The sequence below is a fragment of the Botrytis byssoidea genome (assembly GCF_014898295.1).
Source record: "Botrytis byssoidea strain MUCL 94 chromosome Unknown BBYS_026, whole genome shotgun sequence".
NCBI lineage: Eukaryota > Fungi > Ascomycota > Leotiomycetes > Helotiales > Sclerotiniaceae > Botrytis > Botrytis byssoidea.
The window spans coordinates 530,351-549,707 of NW_024065867.1; the positions used below are offsets into that span (position 1 = coordinate 530,351).

Sequence of the window (19,357 nt, forward strand, 5' to 3'; positions counted from 1 at the left end):
ATTATATGTATCGTATTATACTGTACGGTAACTGTAGCTAGGTAAGTAATAATAGGTATAGAATCAAAATTAAGATTATCTACCTCTCTCTTTTCTTCTTTCTTCTGTAGAGTTTACCTACCTAGTACCTGACCTAGTATGTACCTTACTTATTATTAGCTAGAGGTACCTAGTACTTCTTTTACCATTCACTCTATCCATTCACTCTCTACTTACTCACTCACTCACTCACTCACACACACACACACACACACACACACACTCTCTCTCTCTCTCTCTCCCTCTCATTTTCCCTCTCCCTCTCTCAATTGGATCATTAAATCTTATATTATCTACATATTTCTTCCATGCAAATACGTATACACAAGTCATTTTATACATCTCTCATTACCCTCATCATCTCTTTTATACCCAAATTTTAATAAAACCTCCAACTGCTTCCTAATTTCTCGGCTCCACTTTTCCAACACTCTAAGCTCTAGCGCCCTTTCTCACTAGCAACGCCAGCTTTGGGACGAATCTCAGAACTCACATACCACCTCTCCGTCCTTTTGTAGAAAGTCAATTTATTAGTCCTTCGACCTTTTTGGACACAACTCTCTCTCTCTCTTCGTCAACAACCCACCACCCTCTTCCCTCAAAAATCAACCCTTCTTTCTTTTGGTAGTAGATTCAGTCGCATGTCCATATCAAAAGGGCTTTGCTTCTGATCTCTACCGTCCATTCCTTTAATACTAACTTACATTTTATCACTCCTTTCTCATTTGCCAATTTACGAAATCAACTTATTCATCCATTTGTCGATTTTCAAGAATCAATTTGTCCCAATATCTCCAGTCTCCTCATCTTGGCTGTCAAATGTATGTCGAGATATTTTATTCCCAGATAAATCACCCATCGACCATTGCGATCAACTTTCCATCACATCTTCTCGCATTTATTTGAATGAGGTACAGGGAGGATATGCTAATTAATGGTCGCAGATTGGATCGTTGTCGTTGTGTCGCTCGTATTCCCATTTAACGATTTGAATCGAATAATCCTTCCTTTCGAATCCCGTACATCTCAACTTATATTTTTGGAACTGCGAGCGGTTTCTTCTTCGACACCATTTTACTTTTCACTTTAACCATATGGTATTCTTCTAAGGGTTTGTTCGGTTGTTGGTTATCGATCCGATCTTAGGCAACATGGCTACCATATCAACAACTACCCAAAGTGAGGTTAGCAGCCCTTCACAACTGCCTACCTTCGTGTTCCCCGCACGAGCTTCTCCATCTTCTATTTCCGCAACATTCCCAAGAACCTCAGGTCGGCGGCCAATGTCTATCCCTACCGAATTGCCAAGTTTCTCCTTCAATTCTTCGACGACGACATCACCATCGCCCGCGAGCCCTGCACTTTCTCCACCAATCTCTCCATGTTTCGCCAATTTCGATCTATCAAACTCCCCTAGAGCGGCTGGACATCGCAGAGGTACGAGTGAATTCATAGGTGGAGACGGCAAGGTAGGCTCGAGTGCGGGATTGATGAGCACCAGTCCAACCCAAGGGGAAAATGCTTTACCACCACCTAATCCAGGAAGACGTGGACATGCACATAGACGTTCCGCTGCTGTGTCCGCACACGATATCAAAATGATTCTGAACCCGACCGCTCCAAATACACCGTCAATTCCACGAGGAGGATCCGCCCCAAATTCTCCATCAGGTCATGAGAGTCAACAAGGTGTAATTGGCCTCGCTAAATCTACCAGCAATGACGAAGCTTCTCCCCTCAAACCCTTCAATCGTGCTCGTGTCGGTTTCTCGGATAATGTGGAATTCATTCCTCGGCCCGTGAGCGTGGTGTCTAGTGACACATCTAGCACAGTCACAATGCGACCATCTCATTCAGTATCGAATTCCCTGAGTTCTGTTGTATCTGGAGGAACTGTTACTCCACCAGCTAATATCACTCCTCCGAATAAGGACCTTCTCGCCTTACCATCGCCCAACATTCGAGGAGCAGATTCAAGACCCAGAACTGCCAACGCCATCTTAGACCCAATCAAAGACACAACTCAATCGACAGAGACTTGTCCATCTTCAAGACGACGTGGATCCATGCCTTTACTTGATGATATCCAAGTTGCTGCCCCTCCAAGCCCCAGGAAGAAATGGACATTTTTCGGACACGAGCCAGTATCTGGTAACTCTTCGCCAAGCCGATCGCGCCCTGTCAGCTCGACCTCCACGGATAGACCGGAACCCAATGCGCCAGTGTGCTCGCCAGCAAGTCCCAGATTTGACCATCATGATATCTACTACATGCCATCCATCGAACCCTCAAGTTCACGTAGGTCTTCGATTTCTAGAAAATCTGGCAAGAAACAGAAGAAAGTCAAGTCATGGGCAGGATCGATATTGTCGAGGAAATCTCGCAGTCGCGGTCAAAAGAAAAAGGGAGGCCGCCGTTCTGCGACACCCCCTTTGCGTCCTTACTCGGCAATGAGTGACTCGGCAGCAGTTGAAATTCAGCCATTGCCTGTTCATGCTGAAGAACCCCCCGCTCCTGAGCAACAAGACTATGCATCATGGAAACCGAGACAGACTTACCCATCTGATGACGATGCCATGAGTCCTATTATTGATCTAGATGCCGCTCTTGGTCCGTTCAACACTCCTTCCTCCTACGGTGCTGAATGGGAATCGTCACAAAAGACAACATCCAAGAGACGGATGCATAGTGCAGCAGGCATGGGTGGATTTATAGGACCGGGTATGCATTATCATCGACGAGCTGAAAGTGCTCCTGAGATGGTTCCATTTGAAAATAGATTCGGCATTCATCGTCTTGGTAGCAGCTCCACCATGGCTGATGTATTTGAAGAAGACGAGGAAGACGATGAATGGGAGGATACGAAGGCTTCTTCGGACAAAGATTCCATAGCCAGAACCGAGGATGATGATCAAAATGCTCTCGGCATCGACATTAAGGTTGTTGACGCGGAAGCTTCCAATAACGACAAGATCATGAATTGGTCACTGGATGAAACACCAAGTGTACAACAGAAGGACAGTGCGTTCAGTGAAGGTGAAGGTGAAAGCAAGGACACCAGTGCGAGTCTGAAATCTGGCCACTCCAATATATCTTTGAGGGATGAACCAATAATGGAGGAAGAATCTGTTAGCCCAATCGAAATTGTAGACGACTCTATTCCTCCCAGACCGGATTCAGGTGCACGATCCTCAGAGTCTACAGCGACTCCACCTTTCCGACCTCGACCCGTCAAAGATCTAGCACCTGTTGAGATCAACCCCTTTTCGCTACAGCCTGCGTATCTTACACCAAACAGTCCCCACTCGACCACTCACTCCTCGTTCCCATCCCCCAGGTCACCGTTTTCATATGATACACAACGCATATCCACGGCTCCATCGTCGATTGCAGATGAGAATGCTTTCCAATCCTTGCTACTTGGTGAACCTGGACCAGAATTGAGAAAGTCTGTTGATGATGTTCCATCGCTAACGAGTAGCAATTCTACCATGACAAGGGAGAGTGGTGCGAATCCAGGCTACGTATTTCGTGATGGTCAGCGTTCGGTATCTGTCTCTTCTGCTAGCGGTCCAACCCGCAAACGCTCTAGCATGGCCAGCTTGCAACGATTGATAAGCAGTTCCCATGGGGAGAGAAGCAAGTTATCCATTGAATCTCGTGCTCCTAGCAATCCCAAATTAGAGAAAAAAGACAAAGGAAGCAAGAGCAAACGGATCAGCCGTATGATTCAATTCTGGAAGCCTAAGGAGACTAAAGAATCAACATGATGGTTGCTTGTGCTATACCATTTAATTTTTGCTCGTCACTCAAAATTTCACTTCCACACAACTCTACAACTTGCGCGGTAGTATCGAATTCAGGCTTATGACACGATCTCGGTACACATGACTGGAACGACAACTTGTTCTAATTGATATTCACATGATTGAACATGGACGGGCATAATGTGCATCTCTTCACATCTAAGGATCAATCAACCTTTGATTGGTATCCTACTTTTTTCGAGCTTCATTGGTTTATACCTTGGCAGAGCACTTTGCACTTTTGAGCGAGAATTTGGCGTTCTTCATATTTGAACAGGCGCGGTACAGAAGAACAACTTTACACTACTACATATGCATCTAAATCTCTTTCCAGGATATGGAAAGTCTCTTGCATTTAGGACAAGGTGTGTGGGCGGCTAGTTTCGAAACGTTCTCTTATTTTAATGATAAAGCTGGGGTGTATGGGGTAGCATGAAGATGATTTAGTGTTTGCTTTGGATTTTGCTTCAATGACTTCTATTTCCCGGGTGTGCGGGAAGGAAGGTCATATTTCATTTCGATCATGGAATTTTACAAATAGGAATTTAAAGGAAGGAGTGGTTATATCTGCTGGTGTGGGGCGTAAACATCTATCTCTGATGGGAAATATATTTCTCATCTTCATCTTCACGAGAGAGATTGAAATGATGGGATCGAAGAAGGGTGGCATGTCTGTAGCCAGTAGACTGCGAGAGCACTCATACTAAAGTATGGTTGATGCGACTAACATAATGAATATACTGAAATTAGAAATATACATTCTTTTATGCAATATAAGATCTTGATATGTGTGTTGTGACATGATTTTGTGATGATTTTATAGGGGGTATTTATGATTATTGATGATGGTATTTCTGTGTACAAGTCTTTGATGATACCTATACCTGTCAACAAAAGCATCATATTTCTTATTCCTTCATTTGACAGATTCTTAGACTGAATTCGTCCTTTCGACTCCTATCTTTTTTTGTTTCAAATGAATATGCATGACTTTTCAGACTTATTCGTGAGCCAAAAGGGGGAGATAGTCTTGAGAATCCAGCCTTTCATTGCTTTGTGCACGAGCCTCTCTAGTCTCGACCTCGGCAACTAAAAAAAACGACGTGATTTTGCTTGCTTTCAAGATTAAGCTTCCTCGAGTGGCTGGTAACGATTGCACCTTCGAACCCCCGACGATATCGATACTTTGAATCTTACTATAATTTTATCGAGGTCACTGGACAAACTCCTCAAGACTGTGCGTGCATCTTGGTGTTTGTTTTTGTGGAATGATACCTAGGTACCTAGCTTTATCTATCGATTTAAGACAATTTTAACTCGAGATTCTATCATCGGACTTTCTTTCCCGTGCTTCCTGCGCCTATCTCGAGACGAGACTTATTAACTTTCTTCGAGCTTCGTATCTCACAAATTATATCGTATCATATCATATCATATCGTATTCCTCACCTCCCACTCGCAAACATGTCGCGGTCTCCCACCAAGCGAATCCTCACCGAACTCTCCGCCTACAATAGTTCCCCTCCCTCCCCCTCCCAAACGGGTATCGTCTCTCTCGCTCCCTCTCCCTCTTCGATCCTCTCCCTCTCCGCCATTCTCCAATGTCCATCCTCCTCCCCCGCTTCCCTCGGCTACCTCGGCGGCCGCTGGCTGCTCTCCATCGCTCTCCCAACTAACTATCCCATCGGCGCCCCCATCATCAGATTCGTCACGAAAATCTGCCATCCGAATGTGAAATGGGAGACGGGTGAGATATGCTTGGATGTGCTGGGAGAGAAGTGGACACCGGTGCTGGGGGTCGTGGGCGCGTTGGAGTCCATTGCGTCGTTGGTTGCGGGCGGAGGCGATGAGACCAGTCCGTTGAATGTGGATATTGCGAAGTTGAGAGGCATGGGGGATGTAGTGGGCGCGAGGGCGTTGGTGGGCTGGTGGTGTGCGGAGGAGAGGTTTGAGGGGGGGTTGGAGTAGAGGGGTGGAGGCGGGAGTGGGATCTGGTGTGCGAGATTGAATGCGCGTGCTTGGTCATGAGTGATATACGGAGTATCCCCAAATCTCTCCCGATATCAAATATCTTCCACGAAAGCGCAAGTTCATAGTCGATTTGGAACGTACTAGCACACATTATACTGCATCAACTACGGATTCTGTCAAGCGCTACCTCATACACATAATACACATCATAAACCACGAGAATGGATGATCACTTGGGGTGAATATAGCAAACGGAGTTTGTTTTATCATATTAGCACGGCGTTTGGGATTTCTTATATATCAGGGGTAGAATTTTTTGATTCTGATTGTCTTGGATGAGATGAGATGGATGTTACAGCATGCATACATACATACACTCTATTAAACTAAAAGATGAACAAGAAGTTGGGAGCGTTATGAAGGTTCTTGTATATACATACCATTACGTGGTTTAGTTGGTTGGTTGGCGAGTTGTGAGAGTCGGATAGGATATATCTTGTGCTGATGTGCTGATATGCATATTTGTATATATGTACAGTGAGGAATAACAATAAAGAGAGTCTTTTTTTTCCACCTCGACCCTGTTTTAGCTATCTGGTTGCGTTTTTACTCGTGTGGTTTGGGAGGATGATGGATGCTGTGATTAGAAGTATGATTATAAATTTATAATGTAGTGCGAAATGTGAAGAACTTGAGTCTTAGTTTCTTTCTTCTTTGGAAGTTCAGAGAGAGAGAGAGAGAGAGAGAGAGAGAGAGAGAGAGAGAGAAAATCTGGAAATTATTCCTCTCGTTTTCTCTCCTTATCTCCTTTTTTCGTATCTTCGGTTTCTGTTTCTCTTTGGCATTTTTACTACCAAAAATATCTAATTGATTATATATAAATATCCTCGCTTGCCGCAAAAGTTTGTCGGCTGTTGATGTGATGCATATTTATGATAAGACGAGATGAGATTTTTGTGTATGGGGAGAATGGGGATTGATGAGATTGATGAGATGGGTTGAGGTGAGATGAGTTGATAACTCAGGATGGGGGGGTTAGAGGGTGTTTGTTTGTTTGTTTTGCACTTTTGCACTTTTGGGGGGAGGGGGGTGGATTAGATTTGTTGGTTAAGGGACGGAGGAGGCATCAGAGGGGGGGAAGGAAATTTTGGGGACGGTAATGTTTTCTTTTTTGAAAGGGTAGAGAGGAGAGAGTGTGTTATTCGTTGTACTAGGGTTTGGGAGTCAGAAGAGGGGGGGGGGGGGTCAAAGGACTAAGTAGTCATTGAGAAGAGGGTTTATCTTTTTAAAAACTGTGAGGGTCTACATCCATGGTTTGTTTAGAGATACTATCAACATCTCAAAAGTTCATGGTAGATTTATTTATTATTTAATTTTCTTATAAGTTGTTCGGGTTTTCCCTTCTTTTTTCCAAGGATATAGTTTTCTGTTACTTTAATTTACAGCACAAACACAAGTACGAAAATCGCTATATGATTAGCGATAAATTTTTCCTCCTCTTCCCTCTGTTTGCGTCGGCCTATCTATCTATCTTTCTAGACTAGGAATTTCCCTTGCGCATTCGAGCTTTTACTTGTAACTTGCAAGATGGTATTATTACTTCATCTTCTGTGTTACGCGTTCCAACTCTAATCATACACCGGGTACAAATCTCCATTATCCATTATTCATTTCTATTCATCATATCCCATTAGATATTTACTACATGAAATCAATTTCAAGGTTGGAATTCATTCTCACCTTGAGATAAACAGCAACGTGTGGGTAATATAGTGGGAGTAGGATCTGTTATTGGTATTACAGTTTGCGCAGCGTCGCTTGTGGATTTGGTAGGTGTTGTTTTGTGGAGGAGGTATGATAGGAAGGAGTGAGAGATTAGGGACTGGATGGGGAAGGTGTGATGGATATGTAGGGAGATGCAAGTGAGTTCGCGGGAAGAAATGTAGTGCGGGATGGGTTTTGTGTCTCTTTGGCGAGACATGTTGTGGTGTAGGAGTCGCTTGGTTTGCCGGGTAGTTGAAGTCGAAGGTTGGATTTGGACTTGGACTTGGACTTGGATTTGGACTTGGACTTGAATGGTTTTGGTGTTGATGTTATTAGAGTGGAATTTGAAGTTTGACAGTTGAATGTGAAGAAATTGAACTACAAATCTATGGGGGTGAGTCTGTGAGAAAATTATTGCACTGAGGGTTTTATAGAATAGTGCTGTATGTCGAAAGAGTAGTGTTTTCCATCCCTTCCAGATGAGACTATTTAGCTATTATTGGGATATGATCATATAACCTTGAGAAATGTTCGAGATAATAGAGATTCGGGGAGGGAGGAAAACGAGTAATATTCCTCTGATATCTACACTTCCAGACTTAATCCCACGCTTATGAGCTCTGGAAGAACTTTTTCGACGCACGCCACGAACATAAAGTGAATGAGATGACTAAATAGATACTTGAACACAATGATTTAAGAGTCATGTGTATGACTGATAATATCGTTCTCGAGTCACTTCGAGTCAGAGGAATAGCGCTAAAGTATTCTGACAGTATATAGTTGAAGGAGCTTGACCTCCTCGAAACAAAACTCGAAAGATCTTTGCTAAAACTACCTATCTTCTGAGGCTCAAATAAGATTCCTTGATCGAAACTCATTATCATTATCATTATCAATATCTGGGTTCCTTTTCCTTGCAACCACGAAACCTGCAGGTTCATCACTTCGAAATCGGCCCCTTCGCTTTTCAACGCGAGAAGATCACCTCTGCAGAAAATTAACTCACATACATCGTGTCGGCTACAAACTAGATCTTGAGTCAAAATTATCACATCATAAACGTACTTTAGGTAGGTATCGATTCCTCTTATGTGCAGAAGAATACTTCTAACCTAGAGAATAGCACAACATCAATAATGGATTACATGATGATTGGTATTGCATCAACAGTAGTAGTACTGGTTGTCCTCGTTGGAGCTATCTGGTTTCATAGCCATTCAAAGAAGAAGCGTGCGGCTGCGGGATAATCAGGATGTTGATGGGAATTTGAGGTGGAGTGGGATGGTTCTCTTGGGTCTTGTGGATGGAGGGATGGGTCGATGGATCGATGGTAGTATGATGTAGAGTTGTTTTCTTTGGTGTAACATTAGATTAGGGAAAGGGAAAGATATAACTGGATGGGAGGATACAGATGAAGCAACAGATAGAAAGGGGAATGGGAATGGTCTTGATATCTTTGGGTTTTGGGTTGATCCATAGTTTGGTAAGGGCAGGAAGGTTTTAACGAGGGGTCAGAGTTCGATTACTCGCATACGTTGTCGTTGAATTTTTGGAGATGGATTTGTAGTTCTTCACATTTAAATCTCGATTGCAAAGGATTGAAGTCTATATTATTCTCGATTCGTGTGAAGTTGATGAAGTGAATGGAGTGACTCCTTGAGGATGGTAGTACATTCAGAGTAAATTCTATGAATGACTCGAATTCGAGTCAACATAAGAGTCAGAGTATTGGATATGTTTAAAATGGTAGCTAGGTTGCTTAAGGTAATATCCTCTGTAGATAGAGATACTACAGGGACACTCAAAGATCATATTAGATCTAATCATTGTTCGAATCTTAAGCACGCCTCTAGAACTATTACCTTCCAAAGTACCTTGCAGAACTTCTTCTTCACGAGTTGACAATCACAGCGCATCATTTTACTTCACCCACAATACTCGTCCTTCCATTTATTCCAAAATACCCGAACTTCGCTTCGCAGCATAGTCGTATTTATCCCTATCTCTGGTACTAGAATCATACATTACACAGCATACTTTAAGTATACCATCTGTTCCCTATCATATCCCTCACATAATTCCAACCACGGACCTTCTTACTTCCAAGCCAGCAGAATATCACGTTGCCAACCAGTCAACAATGCCTTTGGGGACAGTATCTATCGTTACTCTATCATCACTTGCAGTGATCGGCCTATGCTTCAGCGCTTTTGGGACTTGGAGACAGATTAAGAAAACGCGAGAGGATAAAAAAGTGCAGAGGGCTCGAGAGCAACTTCCAAGGATTGTGTATACGTCGCCTTCTCTTGCTTGGTGGAGATTCTTCGATGGTTGGAAGATGTGAGAGCTGGCGGGTCAACGAAGGTCGATGGGGGGTTGGAGTGATAAAGGGATGGAGGTATGTATAACGAGAGTGCTCGATGCCTTTTTGCTTCTGGCTTTCATAGTGTAAGAAATCAGTAGGGTCAGATCTAGGCGAGCACGAATCACTTGTCCCACTAGAGATTATTATCATCCATTGTAGATGGCCAGGTGGTTTTCTCTTCTGAGACGAATCATCGAGAATCGATGGATGTAATTGGTAATTACTAGGCTTCTTAACTCTTGATATCAGTGTTGGAGGGAGGTCATGATCTGCAGCTGAAGAACCTTTCTGCATACAAAGAGCGTTGAACTTATCAAGATGAAATCAATGTGTATTTTTTCGTGCTAGAATGGGACTATTGCAACACCCATGTGAGTGAGGACTGGTATGCTAAATGGCACTGTCATATTTCTGAGTCGCTATCCATCTTGATTGCTATTTTAGTGAGTTGGGTCGAGCAATAGTGGTAAGTCTCGAGTCACAAGCATGACAGAACTTGTTCCCAATATAGAATTTATTCAGACTCAACAAGAAGTCATAGAAAAGCTAATAATTGAACATCAGCTTTGACTCCAGCTACTCACCAATACCCACCCCAGATTTCTTCGCTACCTGATGATCATTCTTGAGCTCGAAGATCAACATATAATTCTTCATAATTCTTCCAGCTCTTCTTGCTCACTACGATAGACGTTGGATTCTATGGTTGCCAGAGTTCAATATCAAGGCATCTAGACATTGTTCGCTAGAAGTCTTCTCAAGTCTATCCGCTTATTACGACATTGCGACCTTTCTCGAATCAATCTCATCAATAATATCTACCTCTGTAATAACTTCGAAGCCTTTGAAATCATACATCATACCAACACTTTAGCATTATGTTATGTTATCAATCCCAATTATATTCTCCCATAATAAAACTATGGGGTTGCGATTGAGATATTCGCTGGCAAGATTTTACCACTTGTGCTATGGTTATCTTCGCCACAGCAAATATTCTCAGATCGCGAGCCCATCATATTCAAAAATATGGCTCACCGGGAGGTGCTTCAACCCGTGATATATCATGCGCCAAGCCCCAACTCGCAGCCACCTCCACTCTCATCCTGTAGGATTCCAGCCGTGTACAAGGACAAGGGTTGACATCACCAACTCTAATTTTCTTCAAAACTTCATGTCTCACGACCTATATCATCATGCCACTTATGCAATTGATGACTATTCACGATGAACCATGTTGCCAAAAGAAAGAGGTGCTGACCCCTGGTTATGTTGTGTCTCCCACGATATTAGATAAACGTAATTTTATGTTACTCATTCAATATATAGGTAATAACGAAGATTAACCACGCGCACATAGAATAGAAATAGTGCTGACCATAAGCCTCACCCATTTGCTGACCTTGGCACCGCGCAGTGCAGCTTATTAACGTAAGTTCATTCTTCATAATAGAGGCCGGGACGAACACGAAGAACCATATGTTGTTTTTCATATTTTTATCGTTCTTTATGGTTGGTAAGGTTAACCAACATGTTGTATCAAATTTATATTCCTGTGTTACTTTCTCTTATCACATCCGCATCCGCTTATTGGATACAATTCAATGCCAAGTCTAGATGCGCCAGTAAAGAAACTCTGCGTTCATGGAGCGGATCAACAAATAGAGGGTGTCAAGCACGCTTCTCCAAAACAGCCAATTCGGTATTCGTCATGAATACTGGTACATCGGATGACAACACAGTGGTCGTTTTTTATTCCTCGCAAGACTGTAATCCCGAAAGTGCCATTGCACGGGTCGAAAGTGGATGTGTTGAAATCGAAAGCGAAAATCTTGGAACCAAATATCAGTCATTCAATGTTATTCGAAAGTTTGATTCAGCAAGGATTACGCCGGTTTCGAAGAATGAGTTTGGGTATCAACATGGTGGAATAAAGCTCTATAAAGGTGTGGAGTATCGTTGGTTGAAGCAGCTTGACGGATCATTTCGAGGAGTATTTCCGGAGGAATGGGATGATGCTATTTTGAAGCAAAGAAAAATAACCACCTCCGTGAGCTGAGCAATTGATTATAATGAGATTGGAGCAGCGTGTGACGAAACCCATGCATCTTCGATACGATAGCTTCTGGAAAGCATTCATTGACAGGAAGCGTGCCTCCAACATGATGAACATTGATCATGTGAGAAGCACCTCGATTACCAGTCAACCTACTATTGAATATAGGCATTTCATATCAGTGCAAACGCTGAGGAGGAGAACAGGAAAGTCATCAAAGAAGTTTTTACTCCAGAGGCCTGCAGAATGAATGAGTGAAATTGAAAGCCAGAGAAGAGACGTTCAAGAGTGTGGTATTGAGAGTGCGAGTATTGAGCAATGATTGGAAGATTAGTCTCCAATCAGTCGTCTTTTCAATCCGAAGTGCCTCTAAAAGAAATACCTGTCTATTGTAGGCACCCTACTGGAAGTATTTTAGGGCGGGGCTCCCTCTCGAGCTTCGAGACGATACTTTTGCGAATGCTCAAGCATACTTCCTAAGCCAAGGATGCGGGACACCCGGAAATCATTCGACAAGAGATTGTGAGGTTCCAATCGTCCGCGAAGAACTTTGACCTATCAAGAGAGTGTTTTTTGTGTATAGATGCGAACCTAGTTGGATTATGGGCCGGATTGCTTGAATGGCAGCGTAGAAGAATAGCACTGGACAAACTTGCGAGTACATTCAACACTGAGACACAACGCATGCGATGACTCTTAACTTGGAGAATCACCCTCGGAAGTAATTAGACAAATAGAAAGATATGTTACTGCACTCGGAGAATTGGCCCATCACGTATGTGGACCTTTGGACGAGGATTTGCGTGTGAAATGCGGTAAATAAGGACAAGATTTACTCTTTTGTCTTCCTATGCACCAAAACTCCTAATGCTATGCAATGTGATCCCAGATTTCATTTTACCAGTCTTCGTCATCATCACTCTCAACATTGGGCAGCTTCGAACCTCGAATACCGCCCTTCTCTCGACGTTCTTCTTCTTCATCCTCTGCATCACGTCTCCGCTTCGTAACTCTCATGTCATTATCCTTGATGGCTCCAATTTCAATCAACAGCTTATCAATCTCCGCCATTCCTACTCGCACACCTCCCATGGTCATTAATGTAACCACTTGTTTCACAATATCTCCTTTGTTGTACACCAGTATTGTAGGGCAATTTCTGTCGGGATAACCTTCAATAGCCATATCACCCCTCATCTCGCAGAACTTGACTTCCCCAAACTCGACAGCTGCTCTTCTCCACAACTCAGTCAAGACCCTACTTTCCACATTCGTTCCCAACCCACTCGTGAGATTGACTAGTACTGGCGAGTCTTGACTTGCATCTGTAACCTCTCTCTGATAATCAGGCTTCGACAAAGGGTACACTGCGCCGTGCTTGGCTTTCTTTGATATAGATGACAATTCTGCCATTCGTTGTTTTTTATATTGTTCGAGAAAAGCATCATCTTCTTCATCTTCAAGAGCGTCTAGCTCATCGAGATCCTTTCCTTCAAGTCTGTTTTCGTGCGCAAGACGACGTCCCTCGAGGATAGCCTCTTCGATAAGGGGCGTGGGGGAAGGGGGTTTCTCGGGAATGATACCCTTGGCTCGCAAAATGTCATTCCATTCTGTATCGGCATTTGGATCATCTATAGGCACATTGATTCTTTGATCCATAGGAGCTGCCATGATTGTGAAAGTTGAGGTTGATTTGAGGAATTATTGTATTATGATGATAATTAACCTACAAATTTGCTCCAAGACAATTGTATGTGGAATCCACAATCTGCAGCCTGGCCTAGCTCTGAGCAATTGGAGGGGTAGTCGGAGGAAAGATGACCCAAAAGCCGATCCACTTAAAAGCACGAGCTATTTTTACGGGTCGAATTTCACTTTCACGTGATCTATCTCGGTTAAAAATCTGGCACACTCTAGGGTTTTTAGAATTGGTTCATTTTTCTCCGCTCTTGATAGTTACCAGTTCGACCCATCGACAATAGACTGACCTTCGCCCTCTACGTCCAAAAACTCGAGACTTCGACAAAGACCCGTCAGTCCAATATCCGAATAACAATTTCGATCAAAATACGTCAAGATGGTAAGGAATCACTCAATCAAATATCCCCACATCAACGCATCGATTTTGGTCAGAAGGCATGAGGTGGAATTGTATAATGGCACACGACATTCACACGACAATCACGAGGAGGAGAACAAGCTTTATACGGATTGGAAAATGTTATTTGTTCACCTTTGGATTGGGCCGAATTGCTGGAATGGATGCATTGATGATGGAATTTGACGGTTGATATTTGATGAGGTCAATGGCTAATCAGAATTTGCCACCTAGGTTCTCGCAATCGATCTCCTCAACCCATCCCCAGCTGCTGAGGCACGCAAGCACAAGCTCAAGGTATGCGACAACACCTTCACTAAATCTTCGACTCGGTTTCAAATTGGCAGAAACTAATATTTTTTTGCCACTCTAGCAACTTGTCCCAGCCCCAAGATCCTTCTTCATGGATGTTAAGTGCCCAGGATGCTTCACCATCACCACTGTCTTCAGTCACGCCCAAACCGTTGTCATCTGCGCTGGATGCTCAACTGTTCTCTGCCAACCAACAGGTGGTAAGGCTCGTTTGACTGAGGGCTGCTCTTTCAGAAGAAAGTAGATCAGATATATTCTTGCTACTTTTCTTTTGGCTTCGTCTTTTCGGTTAATGGCAATGGCTCAATGAGGGTTTAGACATGGTTCTAGTTTTCGATACGCAATTTGATGGATAGAAGATGGACCTCACCCAAAATTCCTTGCGAAAGATCGATGCAACAAGCAGCAGAGGGGCGTTTGGGAAAATCCGGATATCTTGCATCAAATCAAAAACGATTCCCTCATAAAATTTGATTTATTTTCGTGTGTACGAGTCGTTTGTGATATGATTGATCGCGAACGTAAATACCTCCATTGGTGGATATGAACGGCAGGAAATGACGATTCTACGAATATTCACGATGATAGAACGACCTGGAGTTGCGAGAACTTGGATTGTCTCTTGAGGGCCTCGACATATTCTCAATGGACATGGAGCTTGTGCTATATCAATCAACGATGATTCCATATTCCCTTTTCAATGCCCATTCCGTGAATAATGTATGACTACCGATTGACTTATTGTGATGGATAGTTTGCAAGCGCGTCTGTCCAGAAACCCCTTTTTCTGACTCGTCTGGCCATTTTCCGGATTCTTTCTTTACATGTGTTGAAGTGATATGTTAAGATTGTGAACCCTTGGACGCGGAATACTTTAATGACCCTATGCAATCTGGAAAGGCAGTTTACTCCTGGTTATCACATTTGTTTAAGCTAACATTAAGGGAAGCGACATCGATGCTTCCACAAAAACTAGACTTTGACATATTCAAAGGCAATACACATGTTTGAGCATTTCGCTACTTGTGACTTTCGAGAAAGATTCTCCAAGTCAAAATTGCTGTATGAATTTCATCTCATCCCGCTACATTGACAATATAGTGAAGTCGTCCAATCGATGCGAATTTCCCGGCTTGGCCTAATCTTTCCCTGGACGAAAAACAGAAGCTCAAATCAATTCTTCTATACTCCTGCAAATTCGATTCGGTTGTTCCCTTGTAAGCCAAGGCAATCATGGTTGAGCAAGTGTAATGAGCTGATATGGAAAGTGTATCTTTGCTCAACGACCCTCGACGAATCATGTAGGATTTCATTTCATCTTCCGCTATCAATATGGCCAGGCAAAGCGACTCGGTTTGGCGGATCAACACTACACCTTGTCAATTTTTTAGGATTCTGCCCTCACGTCCCCTCCTTGAGTGAATATCTGTAAAGCTTTCGATCCAGTGAAATTGCGATATGTACCTACTCTTGATAGGTATTCACTGCATCGATAGAGTCAAAGCTTTTTTATGGGAAGTTCTTTTGGCACGTCCTCTTACCATTATTTCTCTTCTTTATCCTCGGCGCCCTCTCCTAGAACTCATTCCTCCACAGCGAAAATCATGGCAGAAGTTACTGAATCTCATGATCCTACCCCGACCGACACTTTCATGGACGATGGCATCCAATCTCAACTTCCCATCTTACACGATGATCGTCGTACACACTTAGAACGTCTCGCAGTATTCCTGGCATTTAGAGAGGGTTTTGCGCAAACGACGGAGGCAACAAGAAAGTCATTTCAGGGCAACAAAAATATATCTTTCAAAAGAAGGCGAGAATTCTTCGAATACTTGATTAGCAAACGCGAGGTTTCATTGCAACTACACCGAATGAAAAAGAAGAGTATCATCGCAGCCGCCGAATTTCTGTTCAGGACTAATCACCTCTCACCAAATTCGATAATGAATAAACACTTTGCACATCTCTCTGCAGAACAGATCCAGAGTTTCGAGTGGAGGGCTTCTGTTTCTCTTCCCCCATGTGCGTACGATTGTTTATCTTCCTGCTAATACTTTCATGGGTAATTACTGATAACTTTATGTTCTAGTGAAAAAGAGGATAGTCGTATTGGTGGAAGATTTCGAACCTCCTATATCAACGAGGACTAGATCAAATTGCGAGGGCTGTCAGAAATTGAAGATAGCTGGCGACGAATCTCGACTCTCTGATGAGATGGAAAAAATGTGTTTGTGTGCTAGGGGAGATATATCAACTTTGAATGGAGAAAATTATGGCGCAGGCTCGGCGGGAAATGATGACGATGAAATGGAGATGAACTAGTGTATAGTCGTTACTGTGCGCATTTAAATGCTGATATAAGCTTTCGATGTATTTGTGCCTTCATATCACAATAGAGCGTCGCTTCCTGCTCTCTCTTGCATCTTATTCTATAAAAAAGGTTCTAAGTTAATCTTTGCCATGCGAGCGATGTGAAGGCCGACATGAGACAGCCTAGTGTCTTGCCACGTTCACTGCACTCACCTTGATGGCAAGTTTTGATTCCAAGTAAATAATCTCTCCAGCAAGTTGAATTCGACCACTCTTCTCGAAATCACGACCGACAGAAAGAAAAATACCAGCGCGACTTTCCGGGAATTAGGAAAGTATTGGTGGCTCTAGTGCAGCAAGATAGCACGGGTCAGTGATCATCCAATCTAAGGGGTTGAGATGGGCTGAAAAAGTTGTAAGAGTATCTGTCAACGCTGGAGAAATGTATTATTTAAGGGTCTATATCTATGGTTTAGTATTGTGTAAATGTGATGCTTCATCTTGATAAATAGAATGAGAAGATTTTGATGATGTAAAAACCTGGTTCATCTTTTGAAAGCTTTAGAAGGTAATGCATTTAATTGTGATTTTTCTTTTTTTGCTTTTTTGTTCCCCACTTGAAGTTGTTGAAGAGTAAGCGAACTCGATGTATTGATGAGTTTTCAAGTCGCTCTTCTGCCGCTTGAGGTTATGAAAATGGCAAGAATCTCAGGAACTGTACATACATACAATAAAGTGAGGTTATTTCAAGTAAAGTGGAGTGAAGTACCATGATGTCAATTTCACCAACGACAGGAATTTTATCGCTTGAGGTTTCTTCACAAAGTAATTCGAAAGGTTTGATTTGGATATGCAAAGTTGTAAGTCACGTAGTGATGAGAAGTCGGTGATTATACAATATATTATTGGGGGTATCATTTACAATGGAGGCCCGTCTCTTAAGGCCATAATCTTGTGCCAAAGTTATTCACGCACAATGTTCAATCCTTCTCCAATCATGAGCTTTGTGAAGGCCCTGCACACCACGTCCCACAAGGGCATCCCGTGAGCTTCTTGATCCACAAGCTTGCATGTTCTTCCATCAATCTGGTCATTTTAGCTGGCGGTTCCGTTTCAAACAGTTGAACTCTCTTGACTGTGTGACAATTCTCAGTCGGTAAATTCTTCGCGGGCTGGAGCTTCCCGTCAGGATAACGGCAGCCGAATTTATCGAAATCACGATTGTCACATTGAGGCTCAACTGACTTCATGGTAGTTCGGACATCGCTAATCGCCACGACCGCTGACAACGAAATCTCTAAATTTCCCCAATTCTGGTCTAATATCGCTTTCCAGGTATCCTCAAGGAATATGAAAGCTTGATGAAACCTCCTCATGATTACCACTGGCGAAAGTAGAATCTCTGGATCTTTATCATCTTCGTCAAAGAAATCCTTGATTGAGATAAGGTCTTCCCAACGCTCCCGAACCCAACCAAGGGAGTCCGTTTGCCCTTCGAGAAATTCCCAAAGACAATTGGTATAATCGATAATGTCGTTATAAGCCCTGCAGAGAATTTGGTGAAACAATGCGATTCTTTCGACATCGTATGATTCTAGCTTTGTCGTTTCAGCCAAGATGCTTTTCCTTCTAATTACTTCTTCAAACATGGATATTCTAGGAGGTGCTCCTGATTCTGCAAGCTAATTCTTAGTTTAAGAGTTGCTGTGCTGAGATAATAGCAGAGGGATTGATTACATACCATCATCCATGACGAGTTCGAAACATTCTAGAGGTGGTTCCCTGACCAGATGAAGCACTTCGAGATCATCATTGCTGGGCGCGTCTGAAACATCCTTTACCTCGAGTCGTGCAATCGCTTTCCCCTTTTCTTCCATCTTTCCATCGAGTCTGCGAGTACAACATCATCAGCTTTTTTCTCGTGAGACCATAAAGCCTTGCGTACGTTTGACCTATGCCTGGACGAGATTCTATGGCCTCCTCTGTCACACCATTCCAGAGAGTGACGACCCTTAAATTACTGTGAGCCACTGCATGCCTTCTTTTCATCCGTTTCTTGAAATTCCTTGGTCCATCACCGAACTTCAAGTGCCTCTGCAGCTGTTCTCTTCTCGTGCACTTTCTTCCTCGCTTCGCTTCTCTCTCATTACCATTTGAGTTTGCTTTTTTCATATCGCTATTTAGGATAGATCTCATCTTTTCTAGGAGTACGTTGTGCGACAGGAGTAGATGTTTAGAGATCAGATATCGTGATACAAATTGTTCGTGTCCCGAGGAATGGCTTTTTCTCTCGCAGCAATGAATTGAAAAGATAGCGCGAGTAAATACAAAGAAACACTATATGCTTTAACTCACCGAATTCGTGTTTTCCAGTTGTTTTTCTCGCTCTGTAGAAGAACGACAAGTCCCAGTATCCAACATCAGAAAGTGCGACAAACGGGCTCAAAGGGGTGTGATGCATCCTTGTCAACGCTGCCAAGACGGCTAGACGCATGAGAAATTACACCATGTGCATGGAGCAGCGAGGCCGCTTTGACTCACCGATTATAATTTCTGGGCTTTTATAGATTATTATCTCAATCATTCGTGAGACCTATCGGTATGTACCTAATTAGTGTTGAATTCCAAAT

At 43.0% G+C, this 19,357-nt stretch overlaps 7 protein-coding genes across 7 annotated transcripts; 5 read left to right on the forward strand and 2 right to left on the reverse strand.

The window, feature by feature from the left end:
* Positions 1 to 1,190: 1,190 nt before the first annotated feature.
* On the forward strand, positions 1,191 to 3,809 carry EAE97_010287 (uncharacterized protein; the record flags this gene model as incomplete). Its single annotated transcript, XM_038880802.1, has 1 exon — positions 1,191 to 3,809. One exon carries the CDS (start codon positions 1,191 to 1,193, stop codon positions 3,807 to 3,809), a length of 2,619 nt encoding a protein of 872 aa, XP_038728512.1.
* A 1,500-nt stretch (positions 3,810 to 5,309) lies between these two features.
* Positions 5,310 to 5,813, forward strand: EAE97_010288 (uncharacterized protein; the record flags this gene model as incomplete). The annotated part of the gene is made up of 1 exon (XM_038880803.1): positions 5,310 to 5,813. One exon carries the CDS (start codon positions 5,310 to 5,312, stop codon positions 5,811 to 5,813), a length of 504 nt encoding a protein of 167 aa, XP_038728513.1.
* A 5,666-nt stretch (positions 5,814 to 11,479) lies between these two features.
* On the forward strand, positions 11,480 to 12,007 carry EAE97_010289 (uncharacterized protein; the record flags this gene model as incomplete). Its single annotated transcript, XM_038880804.1, has 1 exon — positions 11,480 to 12,007. One exon carries the CDS (start codon positions 11,480 to 11,482, stop codon positions 12,005 to 12,007), a length of 528 nt encoding a protein of 175 aa, XP_038728514.1.
* Positions 12,008 to 12,901: 894 nt separating this feature from the next.
* EAE97_010290 (uncharacterized protein) lies at positions 12,902 to 13,675 on the reverse strand (the record flags this gene model as incomplete). Its single annotated transcript, XM_038880805.1, has 1 exon — positions 12,902 to 13,675. The coding sequence occupies one exon, from the start codon at positions 13,673 to 13,675 to the stop codon at positions 12,902 to 12,904; it is 774 nt and encodes a 257-aa protein (XP_038728515.1).
* Positions 13,676 to 14,081: 406 nt separating this feature from the next.
* EAE97_010291 (uncharacterized protein) lies at positions 14,082 to 14,658 on the forward strand (the record flags this gene model as incomplete). Its single annotated transcript, XM_038880806.1, has 3 exons — positions 14,082 to 14,084; positions 14,337 to 14,399; positions 14,476 to 14,658. 3 exons carry the CDS (start codon positions 14,082 to 14,084, stop codon positions 14,656 to 14,658), a joined length of 249 nt encoding a protein of 82 aa, XP_038728516.1.
* Positions 14,659 to 16,018: 1,360 nt separating this feature from the next.
* EAE97_010292 (uncharacterized protein) lies at positions 16,019 to 16,739 on the forward strand (the record flags this gene model as incomplete). Its single annotated transcript, XM_038880807.1, has 2 exons — positions 16,019 to 16,439; positions 16,507 to 16,739. 2 exons carry the CDS (start codon positions 16,019 to 16,021, stop codon positions 16,737 to 16,739), a joined length of 654 nt encoding a protein of 217 aa, XP_038728517.1.
* Positions 16,740 to 17,722: 983 nt separating this feature from the next.
* On the reverse strand, positions 17,723 to 18,899 carry EAE97_010293 (uncharacterized protein; the record flags this gene model as incomplete). The annotated part of the gene is made up of 3 exons (XM_038880808.1): positions 17,723 to 18,402; positions 18,469 to 18,617; positions 18,673 to 18,899. The coding sequence occupies 3 exons, from the start codon at positions 18,897 to 18,899 to the stop codon at positions 17,723 to 17,725; spliced, it is 1,056 nt and encodes a 351-aa protein (XP_038728518.1).
* Between the last annotated feature and the right edge of the window lie 458 nt (positions 18,900 to 19,357).